The following is a 16364-nucleotide window of genomic DNA, read 5'->3' as shown; positions in this document are numbered from 1 at the left end:
TTGAATTTTTTGAGAGAACACTCACGTTTTGATACTGGATCCTGGAGGCAATAAACTTAGCCAGAGTAGTATGTAGAAGTAAGAGATATCTTTTCAGAGGTACTATGTGAAGAAGTATCTATCTAACCATTCCCATTCTGACACCATGAACAGTAATTTCATCCACACCATGTGGGACTGATGTAATGAAACATGTCACATCAGAGTACCCAGGGGCAAACTCAAGGACTGATGGATCTTGCAGGAACACCCCCCAGCACCTCTGAGGCACCTGACCTCTGTTTGAAACCACATCATCCACAGTACATATTCCAGAGGGAACTGTGGCAGAACATATAACAATCTGTGTGACACTTAAGTAATCCCTCTCAGAGTCTGCCTCTGCAAAACCACGTCAGAACAGGCAAGAAACCTAGCCTACTCTTTTTAGTAGTTGGTATCCCAACTCTAATATAATATCATTATTATGTAATAATTATATAGTACATACAGTAGTAATGCAGTGTTCACCCAGAATAATAGCTTCTGTATTCAAAGTAATTCCTCTAATTAATAAGCACTGGACCTTGATCAGAAGCACGGCTTGACTTCACCCTCACACTGATGAACAGGGAAGTCAGCAGTTATAAAAATTGCACCTCTCCTCTTAGGTGCTCTCATATGGCTTCACTGGATCATTCAAATGTCTTCCCTGTCTTTCATCTTCCAATACACCCTCTTTCACAGTCTCCTACTCCTCTCCCCATTAACTCACTCTCAGGAGTCCTGTTCCAACATTACTGTATCTACTTAAAGATCAGAAATACAAGATGACACTATTCTTAACAACAAGCAAACTCAGAGTGAAAAGGTGAAAGGCTGACCTAATGAAGCAATACAGAATAGCGGATGTTGGCAGTTCTTGTGGCATGAACAATTTGAACTGGATTTATAAGAACAAAATACATGTGTGTCAAAGGCTACCACACAGAGGTGCCCTACCTTGATAGTTCCGTGGTGTAATTTCTATTTGGTTCACCTTTCAAAACCACATATATTTTCATTTGAATCAACTATGGTTGCAACTAAGTTTTCTTTTAAATAATAATTAAAAAAAAATCTGTAAGCATCTCGACAGAAGATCCATTTTAGTTATCGTCTATTTTTACAAGTATCTTCTAATGGTAACATATAAGAAATATCTATAATATTGGTGTATTGATACAAAACGCTGTATCACAGAATTGTAGGGGTTGGAAAAGACATCTAGAGATCATCTAGTCCAACCCCCAAGGTTATAACATAAAAGTTTCATAGGTTTTTTACTGCCTACACAAATTACTAAGAAGAACTGGTGTCTTAAGGAAAATCAAATAACCAATTTGTCTTTTTTTAACAATCTAGTATTTTTAGCATGTGAAAGAAATTTCAATAAAGACTAGGAAAATGTGTTTGTTAGTCATAGACAAAGAGTGGTATGCAACTAAAAAAAATATCAGAGAGATATAATTTGATATATAGAGATATCTACATTTAGACACCTATTACTGGCATCTCAAAATACGGAGATACATAGGTTGCTCTGAAATTAATGCCTTCTATTTATTTCCATGCAAACCAGAACAGATACAAAGAACACAATAACACTATTTGATAACATTTTGTAGCTGAAAATGTGCTCTATTTTTCAGCATATTCACCACCATTTACTATGCATTTTTGCCAAAGATGAACAGGAGCCTGCATAATGTGCTCTTAAAAATCTGCACTGGTGAAGGTGACCCACTATCGCTGTTGCTACTACTGAAATGCACCACCCACCACTTCACTGTGCTCACACTCACTGTTTGGTCTCCAGAAACGTTCAGCAAGTGTCAACGAACATAAATAGTTGTCATATTTTCCTCATGGAGGAATCCAATGACACACCTTTGTTTCATATACATTTCCATGCCAGACGCCATTTTGTCAGACTGCCCTGCTGTCATCTGTTCCATAGCAACAACATGTAACAGAATATTGGTGAGAAAGTTCAGCTGCTACTGTCATTACACCAACATCTGCCTTTACTGTTGTGAGACGATATAATAAAATAGGGGGTGTTACGTTCAGAGCAGCCCTTGTAGACATCAGTTAGGTGCCTAAATTCCACGTAGTTACTGGAGAGATGAGAGCAGTTCAGATGCAAACATCTATGAGAGAAATGTTTAATGACAGTTGAGATGGTTCCTATACCTTAAAAAACTGAGAAGTATCATGCCTCTCCTTTCTAATATGGCCACAAGTTGCACCGGGAAAGATTTAGATTAGACTTGAGGAAAAAATTTTTCTCTGAAAGATGGTCAGGCACTGGAATGGCCTGCCTAGGGAGGTGGTTGAGGCACCATCCCTAGCGCTGTTCAAGAAGAGTTTAGATGAGGTGCTAAGGGATTGGATTTAGTAGTTCAGTGGGTAGGGATGGTGATAGGAGGATGGTTGGAATAGATGATCTTGTAGGTCCTTTCCAACCTAATGTATCTATGAATCTATGAATCTATGAATAATACTCAGAAGTATGCAAAACTGCAGGAGTTGGAACACTTAGTTATTACTATTTCCAACAGCTCTCACCAACTCCATCCACCTGTCCAACCATTCAGCTATCTCAAAAAACTATAAAGTTCAAAAAGAAGAAATACAGTCTCCAAACTTTCTTAGGATGTTAAGACTCCAGAAGTGAAGGGTCAAACTGGCCCTCCCCTGAAACAAACAATAGGTAATTAAAATTTTGTAATGACTGCCGTTTTTATCCTTATGGTAAATGTTAAATGAATAGTAAAAATCAAGTACCATGGGCTAGAAGTCCTGAAGACAATGTGCCAAATAGAGATCTCTGCATGTAGCTGTCACCTGTTATGTTATGTGGTAAATATGGAGATAAGGAAAATCCTAAAAACTATTTAGTCAGTTGTGTACTCAGAGCAATCGAGGCATCGATGCTTACCTTTTTCCTAAAATTAAACACTTGCACATCCTCTGCTGAATTTGAAAGTAATACCAACAGGGACTCTGTACCCCTTGACATATAAGGGAATGCTCAAGGGTAAATTTCTTCTCCTTAAAATATATTCTAAACACAAGATGTGGTTGTCCCTGAATTTTGTGAGGTACCTTCATAGGTATCTCAAAAGCATATAGTATTCAGAAGTACACAAGTACACTGATGACCAGTTACACAGAATGCATAGAGAACCACGTAAAATTAATATTAAGAAACCCTTGGTCTCAAGTAGGGTAGAAGCATGATCTAGCTGCTGTGCTGATCAGCTCAATCAAGGTTTGGGTGAAGGAGTTACTTAAAAACAATACAGACATGTAATGCATAAAAGAAAAGTACTTAGATAATTTAGATGTGACTTCACTAAACAAAGAGGTTTTCAAAAGAGAAACTTCGAGCTTAAATCCTTGACATCATCTTAAGATGACTTTGGGTTTCTACATCAAGCAATTCCATTAAATCATGAAAATTAGAAAAAGAAGAAATTCTGCCTTATTCTACATGGTTTTTGATATCTAATTTTCACCTTTTTCCAGAAATAAAGTATGACTGCTCTATTATTTTAAAAACCATTCTAAAGTTGCATGTTACCATTCCATGTAACAGTATATACTGATCATTTAAGTAACTGCTTCATGTTGAGATACCTAATTCATACTGATTTAGTTCTAACCAACTTGATTATTAATGTTTCTTCCTAGATAAGTATATAACAGCTTAATGGATATGTTTTTTTCTTTTTAAGAGTAAGGTCAATTTAAACAGTAGGTCGTGCAAGACTTGATCTCTGCAGATCTGTCCATAAAAATACTGGTAGCAAAGATGCTAACTTCCAAGTAAAATAATTCATATTTTCAGAGCAGGCTACATCTTTTAAAATTCTAACAGAAACCAGTAGCCAACTTGCACATATTATTAAACTTCAAATTTCTTTGTTGAAGACAGTGAAAGTATCCAGAAAGTTAAATATATTTTCTCTGAGGCTAGTTGGCGCAGGAAGATTTTCATGAGACATTTTCTGTCTTATCATCAGTTCAGTGATGTAAACAGTGGCTGATTAAAGCCTGTACTCCTTTCAGGTTGATATACCTGACTGAAAAAAAAAAATATCTCACAGCTGGAATTCTTCATGAAAACTAAAATAGATGACAAAGTAGAAGACTGATGTTCTATAGACACTTAAAGAAGACAGGCTTCGAGGGGTTTTCTATAGCAGAGATTATATAACACCCCGGGACAAGACAAAAAGAGCATATTTCTGAAGTTGAAGATTGCAATCACAGCAGAATAAAGAAAATAACAAAACATATTACTTGTTAAATCACTTACACTGGTTTTCCTTTGGATTCACAAGTCAAAATTATAGATTGTCCTTCTTCAGGCCATGAATTGGAAGAAATGATTTTAACTAAAGGTGTATCTAGGAAGAAAAGAAAATAGACATCTTGTTGATATATAGGAGAAAAAGGTTTATTATCTAAGAGAACATTATTCTCTGCTTACAAAAGATTACACACTAGATTTAATTTAGACTTGTATATGCTTTTATTTGAAACCTTGTGCAATTTTCATTGTCCTCGAGAAGGCAACAAAATTGACCAATGCAACTAAAACTGTACATTTTTATATTCCAAGGAAACACAGATAGAAAACCTGTGTTTTCTTCAAGGAAATAACCTTTTTTTTTTTTTTCTTTCTGTATTCTGTACAAATGCTCCCTATGAGTATTCCAAAGTCTAATATCTAATAGTGAAATAAAAAATATTGACAATGAATAGCAAATACTCTGTGCAATTGTTTCTTTGTCTATTTATAGGTAGATATGATGGAATGCTGCTATTAAGGGTATGATACAATAATATATATTTTAATAAGAACAGTTTTACTTTTGCAGAAGCTTGAAACCGTAATAAGAAAGCTACAATGGGCTTCTAGATAAAATACCTTGTTATGGGCATTTTACAGGATATTATTTCTGAAATGCAATAATGTTGTCCCTAAAACAGAACTTCTTTTTTTCCATTTAACTTTTTTCAAAGACAGTGCTTCAAATATCAATGAAAAGCCTTATAGAACAGTTTCCAATCTGTCCAAAAATCTTATAAGTATTATTTCATTGTAATGGAATTAATTTATAGTTGTGACTTCAAAACAATATACAATAATAATAATAATAATAATAAATAACTGTGAATTAAAGCTGAATAAAATATTTGTAGTAGATCTTTAACTTGTAAAATAGCTTGACATCTGGTTTGCAAGGATATAACCTTACAAGGAAAATATTTTATATGAATTAAAGTGGACCTATTTGAAGGAGAAACAAGGCCATATAGAAGGAAACATTTACATACACAGTATTTTTTTCTTAGGAAAAGTTAAAAAGAGTTCAAAGTCATAGTGAGAAAACTTTCATACTCAACAGAAAAATATAACCCCTTTTCACCATTTTTCAGGTGACTAATCCTGTGCAGGTCACACAGGCATTTGCTTCAATTTTAGTACATGCTTAAGGCACTGACCTCAAGTGCCTAAATGTATCAGGGCATCAAGTACTTCTGAAATTTCAGTGCTGTTGTAGGAGATGAATATATTGGCCTTTTGACTATGCATTGCACAAAAGGAACAAAGGTTTATCAGATAGCACTAGGTGAAGAATTTAACTGAGGGCCTGAGACAACTAATGCAACGAGATCAAGAGGTTTCCAGAGAAACCTGAAGGGGAACTAAACTTTTATGGAAGTAATCATGTTAGCTGCAAGTGGAGAGAGAAATGAAATGCTCAGCTAGGTTGTACTACTGGTTTATCTTGAAAAGATTATCAGCATTTCACACACTACTGTAAATGACCCAAATAAAGAGGGGATTTCAAACAATTAAGCTTGTATTTGCGTGGATCAATGTAGTGCTGTTTTTCCTGGCTCAAAGTTCCTATTTCTGATTTATTCAGTGCTCCGGACAGTGCTATGTTTTTCATGCACCTGTAAAGAGGTGAAAAACTTAAACTTACTAACAGGACCAGAAAGGTTTTATGTTTCTAAGACACTGCGGTAATATAGGAAATATATTCTTTTGTGCTTTCCCTGGTTATTTACTTGCGCATTAACTACTTGTTTCTTCAAAACAACAATTAATCCAAAACACAGATTTTAGAAAAGCTTATGAATCATAATTCTGTATTTTATTATCAGTCCATAAAAAAAAAAAGTAGATATTCTATTTTGAGTACTTCACTCTGAGTGTTACCATTCCCACTTGTATTTTTATGCTTTCCTTGATTTCTCTCCAGAATTAAAGCATGTTCTTACAAGGATAAAACTTTTAACACCAAGTTCTCTCCTTTATGTCATTATTTAAAATGAAGAGTAAACCTTTAGAATAATTGCAGCAAAACTAACCTAAAAATGCTATTTTAACAAATATAACAATTGCCTGTTGACTTGAGGTATTTCCAGAACGTCAAATGCTTTTTTATAAAATATTTCCTCCTGTTATGACCACTTGTTTTAGCAACATTTGATGTCTGAATGTATTTTATCAATACACCAGCTTTAACCTGTCAAACCCATAATTATTAATCACATCAATATGAATATCAGCTGACCTCCAGAAAACACTTCTACCACTAGGAAACAATGTCCAGAGAAAGAAAACAATAAAAAAGAAAAAAACATAACATAATACAAGATGAAAGGTTATTTTCAGATGTGGCTCACCAGTTTTTTATTTGTAGGTATGTCTAAAAGAAAAAAATAATCACCTTTTGCACTTCAAACAAGCAAATGAAAGAGGTCCTAGGGTATTACCGTGGGTCAGATCTTTAGCTGCTTCTTCACTAAGTCAGTAGAAGCATCCCAATTTACATCCTTCAAATTTTAGAGAAATTTAAGAATTTACATAATTCCAGTAATTCATTAAACTACTCTAGATCGGTATTTAAAGCAGAATTCTGGGAATTATGCCTAAAACTTCACAATACCTATAAATATGGATTTATTCTGAGCTCTTAGGACATTATGGAGTAAATGAATATTTCAAAAAGACTAGTTATTGGGAAAACCCCTGCTCTAAATTAAACTCTAAATAAATAAGTTTTATGTGAGTGCAGATCATAAAGCAAACCTTCAGAGTAAAACACACTTGTTTCAATCCTCAGTGGTTCATTTCACATGTAATTCCAACAGTGTGAAAGCTGTTTGGCCCTCTAGTCTTGATTTTGAATAATGAGGTACTTATGAGGTGCAATTGATTGTTAGAAATGAGACTCAAACATATCTTTAGACATATGGCAAGTTATCTTCTACCTCCTGTGTGCCAAGAGTCTGCCCTTTTGCTAGAAATAATCGTATAACACTTATTATAGATAAAACTAAGAGTTGCAATTTTTAGATATATCCTTTCTTTCAGACTAAAGGCAAATGTTTCACTGAGTAATTCTACTTATTTTCTTTCTAGGACCCAGGCACATCTCATTGCACAAAATCAGAGAAGCTATTTCAAAGCTTTGAGAAGACTTATCTATTTTTTAATCAGGCAATATCATTTTTATTCACCCACATACAAAATCAGTGGATGCATGTGGAAAAATGATTTTCAGTTATTCAGGTAATTAATGTTATCTGATTTATAAGAAATTAAAAGCTTTAGCTCACAATTTTTGTTTTCCTCCTAGCAGCAATTAATGGCAAGTTTAATATCTTATGGAACTGCTGTAGTGATTGATTTAATCTCATTGAAAATTCTTCACAATAAAGGTGGTTCTTATCACTCACCAGACCTTTGTAGTTAATCAGATCTCCAATGCTTAAATGATTTTTTTTTTGTTCAAAATGTTCTTGATATTTTTGCATTGCTTGAGGAAAAGACAAAATTAATTTGCTAAAGCAGGTATAAAATTGCCAGCAGGTTTAAATATCTTCATATAAATTACTCCATATGAAGTTTTTCATACATGATTACATAGAAGCAACTAGAATATTCCTGTCAGATAAGTTAAAGCATATGTGTAAATCCTTGACAATTACAGAGTAAATACAGAAACTGAACTCATAAAACAAAGTACATTTGTTTAAAATCCCAAAGCAGGTCAACAAGTGAATGGGAAAATGAATCCTTATTAGCTTCTTTATACTCCCAAGATTATTTTAAGTAATTTGGCCCAGTTCTGCTATTAACTTCAGAAGTCCTTGGTTCCTTCTGTTTTTAACAAGCTGGACTATCAAAGCTTCCGTGGATACTCTTCATGAAACTTCCAGTTACTGGATGAGTAACTAAAATGATGCACAATCTCTATTCATCCTTAGGCATTCATCAGGAAAAGGTATGTGGAAATAACCAGTTTTCAGAAGAAAAATCATTTTGTAAAAGGGCAACATGATAATAATTTTGTAACTATGCTATGACATCAAATAGCCTCTCCCTACCTCAACCATCTTCAGTTAATAAAACTACAATCTTAGAAAAGAGTGCCTTATTTCTTGCATAATGTTACAATGTGAGGAATACATAAGACTTTTAACAAATGACTACTGGAAGATAAATTCAGGAGTAGAAAATAGTTATCTCCTCCTAGCCATCAGAATTAAAATGTTAGAATTGCATCGATTCAAGATGCATGCATCACTGCCTTTACTAGAGAGCACTGAGATACATATGTACATTGTAATATAAACAATATTTGCCACTACAGTTCACTACACATTTTGCTAAGAGGCAGTTGCCACAGCTTAACCCTTAGCCTTCCCAGTGTGTCCAGTGAGAGGAGGGTTAACAGAAAGTCTTAGTGGTTCTCCTCTGCAGAAACAAAGAAATATTGTGGAGATCCAAGTCAAGGATCCCAATTCTTTGCTAAATTACAACTTTTATGTTTTTATTTTTAAATAAGTGCAATAATTTAAGAAGAAATTTAAGCCCAGTCTCCCCCAGAATCTTTCTATGTGGCTAAAGCTTCAGGAAGCAGAACAGAAAAATAGTATTTCATTTTTACTTAGAGAAACAGTATTATTATTCCCTGAAGTAGAGTTCTGTACTTCATCTTGTACATTCATCCTATACTTCGTCTGTACATTCTTCATCTTGGAGGACTGTTAGACCCCTAAGTCTTAGAAATCCACTTCTATAAAGCTCACTTGCAGGTAATTTGATTTTTTTAGGGAACATTTACTAGTCCACTAAGACTAGTTCTTTAGATGAGTTATTAGAGCCCATGCAGTGATTTAAGAAAAACAATGAGATTCTCTACCCCACAGAGTATTATGTTGTCATGGTTTTATGATTTTTGTTATTGGTATTCCACATCATAATATCATATAGTGCACTGGGAGTTAAAGAGTTAATGCTCCAGTTCCACAGATTGTTGAAGAGAAGAACAACTACATATTTCAGAGCACTTTTCACTGCTTTCGTTTTCCATTCAGAGAGAAAGGAAAAACTGTTCACAAGTCACAAGATGTTCCATTTTTCTTACTGCTTGTCTCTGCAGTTGTGTGCTCCCTAGCCATCTTACCTTCAGCATTAGAGTAAGGCCATCAGTTTTTGGTCACTCTCTCATTTTATTTGATTTATTAGGCTCAATTCCAATTATTGTATTATCTTCTATTCCGATACTGTATTTAATAAATTAGCTTTTCTCCTCAGATCACTGCCACTTTTGTTTTTAGGCCCATCTCCCTACCCTTTTTCTCCTTTTCCCCATTCCCCTTTCCTGGGGTGTCAGACTGTGAGTCTCCCTGACCCATGAGTCACAGAACCAGGCTGAATTGTTTCATAAACTGTTGACAGAAGTGTTTGCACTAAGTAAAGCAAACCCAGCAGAATACTCATTTGATACTAATTCAGTGATTAGAGCATTCATCCCTTCAGATTTGGATAGAGTCTGCTCTGAGTCAGAGCACACTGAATTCTGCATTGACTTCCAATGCAATAGCAGTAGTCCAGCAGGTATTGAAAGGCTTTGGTTTTAAACTAAGATTTCTCTTTCAATATGAAAATGCTTTTTTTTCTTACCTATTTCCTAGTTTGGAAAAATGATGAATTTCTGACACATTATAAAAGAAAATTCTTAACTCATTCCTCTTCACAAGTTAACAATTCCACAAGTAACTCAGTGCACTGCAATTGCCCATTTTTATAATCAGTGCCAATATAACAAAGAATATGCCATTTAACTTCTGTTTAAAAAGTTTCTTGAGTTAGACTAGGATGCTGCTGAAAAGAAAAATCCATACAGTTTTAACATTCCCTACATATTTTCTAGGATGCTTAATAACCGAAAGTTCTCTCAGCACTTAGCATCAAGGGTCTCTAGTAAATCCATCCTCAGACTTGAAGTAACAAAATTTTACTGAAATGTTTTCAAAGGCCTTTCAGCTAGTGTTCTGGAATACCCTCTTTAGTTACAAAAGATGGCAAACTCTTCAACATTTAAATAATTCTGAAAATTTTACAAAACAAAACAAAGAAACAAAAAAAAAAAAATCATTAAACACAACAAGAACCAGAATGCCAGAAGCCCAAAATTAACAATACATTTTACAAACTGAAGGTGGAGATATATTCAGCTGGGGCATTTATATTTTCATGTTATTATTTCATGAGGAGTAGAATATCCTTTCAAGTAGTTGAGTTTTTGAATGTGCCTATTGCAAGAAAATCTTACTTCCAAAAACGGTGTAACAGAAAATTCTGGGTGAACAAAACTTCAATGACAATCTCCTGTAATATTGTCCACTAATGGTTCAGCATGTTATATAGCAATTTTGTAAAATGTCTCTATCTTTTTCTAACTGCCTTCCATGTTTATGCTGTGATGATAGCAATCCAATAATACATAAAGGCTACTTGTTGCTCAAGTAACAATCAGTACCTGAAAGTTGGTTCATATCGTTTTATCGAAAAGGGTGAGAGTGTCAAGAAGAAATCACATTTCTACTGTTTTCCACTGTTGTCCCTTAATAAGAGAATGTATTTTTTCTGGCCTTTAGGAAATTGAAAGACCTGGCACACAGAAAAATTGCCACATTTGGTGACAGTAACATATAAGGTTCAATACATATAAGGTGCAGAGAGAAGATTAATAATCTGAATTATTTTAGTTTATGATTCTTTGGGGGTTCTAAAAGAAAAATCCATCTGTGAGATTCCTTCCTCTATGTATGCCACACATCAGTGTGATATATGCTGTCTAAATCTTTCTTTAAAAATATGGGGGATGTCGTATTTATTTGTCACAAAAACTTGGAAGAGTGGCCAACACCAAAGGAGCCAGACATAATTAAAACGGTAGAAAGAAAGGGGAAAGGGAGGCACAGTAGCTCAAATATTATTTGCCAATAAAAATGCACATCTCCACATAATATAATACTACAACAAACATTAATAAGCCTCCAAAGTGATTTCCTCCTATCTGATTACTTTCCATGCAAGCAAATTATCAGGTGCCTATTTCAAAAACAGGGCAAATGCAATCCTTTTCCTCTTCATGTTCTAAATAATTGAAAACAGCCCATTAACATCATTTGACCCAAGGCTTCCACTGGCATACTTTGATTCTGATACGTGTTTTCTTTGAAGGTGATTCTCTCTGTAGTTTATGCTGTTATGAACGTCTCTTCATCTGCACTAAGAATCTGAATTTACTGTAATGAAATCTGTGATCCTTGTTGGACTTAGTGTTTGCGTGCAAATTCTGTTAGCAGTAATAGGAAAGACATCAATACAGAGAGGGAAGAATAAATGAGTTGGGTTTGTAAGGGAAAGTGAGGTGTCCATAATACATCAGGATGTACTACAAGTACTATTCAAATCCATCCTTCCAAAACATTAATACTGCCTTCTTATTTAAGCTTTTACAATGCCTAGCTGTTTTTAATTGCCTTTTTTTAATGAGAAGCTATTTTATTCAACACACGGAGATTTAAACAGTCTTAAAACTGCTACTACAAAAAAAAAAAAAAAAGCTTTGTTTAACAATGTAATTCTGTAGTTGATCCATTAGTATGAAATATTCGGTTGTATCCATTTGAGAAGAGAGCTATGCTTGTGTAACAGTGCTGTGCTTCCCACTGTGATCAGTGAGCTTACCATGAATGCCGGATTTTACTTTCACGGACCCTAACAACACAAGGAATCTGTCTTATTAACTACTCTCCAGTTCAGAAAATATTCACTTAAGCTCCAGGCAGTCTGCAGCAAAAAACGCAGTGTGACAGGGCCCTACCTATGGCATAACATCCATGTCATGGATGGCAGATCATTTGATAGAGGCACTGGAAGGAGGTTTTTCATCTCCTCTTGAAAAATTTTGTTGGGATTTCTAAGAATAACAGAAGGATTCTCACCTACTGAACAAATGGGTGGTGCTTTGTTGTCATATATGAAATTCTGCTTCGGTTGGTGAGGCTTACTGCAGTCTGGCCCTGCAGTCTCACCCTAACCTGGTGCAATATTTTTAACAAGAGTCTCTAGAGCAACGCATCCTGCCCAGTGGCATAGGCTGGTTTCTCACTGAGGGCTATTGTATAAAGTTGTCTGCATAGCCAGCAATTGCCGATTTACAGGAAAACTTACACATTTTCCCTTGTCATCAAAAGGAATTAAAATATATTAGCCCTTCCACCTTGCCCACAGGCTGTTCCTAGATCATTCAAACAATCATGTAACCATGTGAATTGGTATATTCTGCATGGGTCTGTAATACTAAGCTTTACTCACCATTTTTTATTTGCTTATTTAAACTGCTGTTCAATTTTTTTTTTTTTTTGCACACTAACCGCCTCTTCCTTTGTGTCACAGTCCAAAGCAGTATGATGGATTCATTACAATATACATTTCTTCCTATAGGTTTAACTAAATTACAAGCTACCAACAGCATGCCTTTACTTCACAGTATTATTTGATGACCACAAGCCATTCAAATATTGAAAAACTTCAATTTCTCTGGTATTTTATTCTGTCAGTGAAAAACAACAGTTCTGTGGTACTATCATTTTTATAAGTGTTTTAAATATAGTACAGTAATAAAAGATTATTGCTATGTAGTAATAAATGAGTACCAGACGATAAGGTTTTCAAAGTATTTCCATGAGAGGTTAATTCATTTCTTTTATACCTGATTTATCTTTTTCTTTTTTCCAAAGAGCATGCCTCTGAAATAACACAGCCTTCTTCACTTTTCCATAGCGCTTCTTCTCTATTATTTCCTTAGATCCTTTCTGTCATTCCCAGATGCAAAGATAAAATAAGCACATACCTCTGAGGATGACGATGAATCTATGCTTTACTAATTAATTAGCACTGAAGTAACTTTAAGGTATCCTTTTCTAAGAAAATGTGAGATAATCATTTTCATATAAGGATGGCAATTACAAAACTTTTTTAAAATTCTGCATTTCTACACAATTTTTATTCCCATTTCTAAAAACCCTAAGCAATTAGGCTTAGAAAGAGAGAAGTTTAAAGTAGTTTTCAAGGACAAACCACTCTAATATGTACAAAAATAAACATCAAATTGGCTATCCCAAATGAGATCCGAAGGAAGGGAGAGGAGTATTCTAATCAGCTCTGTGAAAGCATTCACCATTTTTAATAGCTTTCACACTTACCAGCTGCTTACATCCTACAGCTGTGAATCAGCAGTCCTTCAAATTGGCCTTCTCTTGTAAATGACAAGTTGCATGGCTTCTGCTTGTGCCCTGTTGCTTTGTAATAGATACTTGCAAGGCAAGACTGAACTGATAAAATTTGGTAAATTATACTGGGAGATACAGCAACTTCAATGCTTTGCTTCATAATATGACAAACGAATGACTCATTGCTTAAGGAGATGAGAGAAAAAGTATTTTATGCCTGACATTATTTTATTAGCATTATTTGTGGGGGAGACAATCTAGATCAAATAACTATGTCATGATATTTCAATAGATGTGTTCAACAACACTATAAAATTAAGCTTTATGATATTTTTTGAAATACTCCTTTAAAAGAGAACCACCATATGGTCTCTTTGTTAACTGAGATTGTTTGATGACTACTATATCATCCTTTCTCTTTTTCAATTTAGCTTGAACAGTGCTTGTTGAAGAAAAAAAGAGTAACAGTTTGCACCAGGAGATTGCAAAAGCACTTTCTTGGATGCGGAACAATAGGCCAAATGCCAGTGTGGGGGAAAAAAAAGGCTTGATCAGTGAAATATTATTTCCTGACACTTGTAATTCATGAGTGCCTAAACTCAAGCACCAATCTGTCAGGAAACCCTTTAAGCTACTAATTTTGTGAACCTGATTATCTGGTACTTCGTTAAAAATATTCATAGTACCTGTTTCAGCATCTCAACTGTCAATCAATCAGGTACACTACCAAAATTCCACAGTTCCTATCTGTTTCGTTTAAAACCTTTTACTTTTTCTTGTCATTCAGCATGTTCACTGATCGTTCTTATGTATTTTGTGATTGGTCTTGAAGAGAGAGATAAAAGTGACTATAACACTGGTTATACCGGGAGACCCTGCTGAATTAAGTGGTAGAAAGAGTTGCACTGTCGTCAAGTTCAAGGTGCGTGCCAGTTCATGAAGATAATTAGCACTGGTATCACTACCTGTGTTATCTCCCCATAATAGAAAAACAGTGTCACTGTTTTTACCATTATCCATTAAATCCCAAAAACATGTGAACGATATGGTAGAAATAAGTCTTAGGCAAATCCATTCCATTTTGTTCAGTGAACTCTGTTAATGAAGCTTAGTTTTACAACATCGATCTTGTTTAATTATTTCTGTCATGCCACTAAGACCAAAAAATCCCCATTTTGCTTATCTCTTCAGATGCGTACCTCTGTTCCACTTAACATCCTCCCCACCTTTCTTCATGTTCCTTCCAATTTAATCATATCTTTTTTTTTTTTTTACTCATTTTTACCATGTCACTTAAAAATAGAAAAGGAAAAAGCCAGAGGAAAAAAGAACACCCTTCTGCCTATATCACACGTGCCTGAATCAGTGCATGACCTTTCAATGTAATTTTGCTTTCTGCATCCTCAGTTTCTTTTGCTTAAGGCTTTCACCTTTCTATTGCATCTGTCTTAAGGTATCTTGAATACTGCTGTAGAATTGCAGCACATGCAAAGCTGCTGAAGAAGTAAGAAATCTGGATGCTCAGCATATTTCAAGCCTTTCTCTGTTATCCATACCAGATAGTAGGCACCATAGAAGTTTAATCTATAGAAAAATCACCAAGGCATGACAATCTGACTTGTTTCTTATAAACACATATTTTGCTTTTCAGAAAGGTAGGCTTCTCTCCCTTGAGAGGTCCTACTAATGTCCTCTATACATATATTCCTTCAAACTATTTCACCTTCCTAGTCAATAATTTTGAAAACAAACCAGCACCCAAAACTGTTCTATAGGGAAGGACTTTTTTGTCATTCAGTAACTAGGTTCATGGTTTACAGTGACCAGAGCTGTAATGTGGGGTTTGAGTTATAGAGATTCTGTAATTTTTAGTCTATTTCCAAGCCGAACCCATTTGAAAGACTACCAAGATTAGGCCAGTGAAAAAAAATGAAGATATTTTAGACCTACTTTTGAGGCAGCATGGGGCTTAATGGATCGTAGTCAAGTAATTGAAAAACTCTTTCTGAAATAGGAACCTGATTTGGAGCTTCTCAGACGCTGAACTGTAGTCAGTCACTCAACTGTTATTATCCTGTTAAAGCTACACAATATAAAGTAGTTGTAACAAATATATTTAAGAGCTCACTTTCTAGCAGACAAATAATTTAGTTTTTAACTGCTTCACAGTGACTTGGATTAGGAACTTCAAAAAGCTGTCAGTTGATTTTGGGAGTACTGCTGCTGGGCTGTCTGTAATAGGTAATTATGTCAGTAAACTACCTCCTTACAAAGAGAGAAAAGTTAATAATTACAGGAAATCAGCAGCACTGGTCTTCTTTTACACCATGACACTATTTTTTCTGATATTTTCAGCTAAATGAACCAATTTGTTCTGGTTTTTTTGTTTTTTTTTTAATTTTAAGGCCATCTAAGAATATTCTCCAGTGGCTTGTATGACTCAACGTGGGCATTACTTCTGACAACAGCTTGTGACCAGACATGACCAAATTAATTACACAACCCCAAAAGCCTACAGAGCACTCTATTTTCTGTCCCTTCCAGAGAGACAGCAGTTGTTAGCCCATCAGTGGTCATTAATGTCACCACAGTACAATCTCCACATGCAAAGCACTGTGCTATTCAGCTATTTATTTGTAACTGGTTCAGAGGTGACCCTATTGTGCTCCACTTTTCAGAGCAGCCATGATTTTCGTCTGCTGAGTTCTTTCCCACAGGTT

At 34.9% G+C, this 16364-nt stretch overlaps 1 protein-coding gene across 2 annotated transcripts in view; it reads right to left on the bottom strand.

The window, feature by feature from the left end:
- Positions 1–16364, bottom strand: part of CADM2 (cell adhesion molecule 2) — a 603584-nt gene that overhangs the window by 91444 nt on the left and 495776 nt on the right. For both annotated transcript variants that reach the window (XM_065741859.1, XM_065741860.1), the window contains exon 7: positions 4346–4436. In XM_065741859.1, the coding sequence (XP_065597931.1) occupies positions 4346–4436 (91 nt within the window). The remainder of the gene's footprint in view (positions 1–4345; positions 4437–16364) is intronic.

The sequence above is a fragment of the Cyrtonyx montezumae genome, unplaced genomic scaffold (assembly GCF_038088225.1).
Source record: "Cyrtonyx montezumae isolate F1298 unplaced genomic scaffold, pur_monq_1.0 scaffold_3, whole genome shotgun sequence".
Lineage (NCBI taxonomy): Eukaryota > Metazoa > Chordata > Aves > Galliformes > Odontophoridae > Cyrtonyx > Cyrtonyx montezumae.
This window is presented reverse-complemented; position numbering and strand designations above follow the sequence as displayed.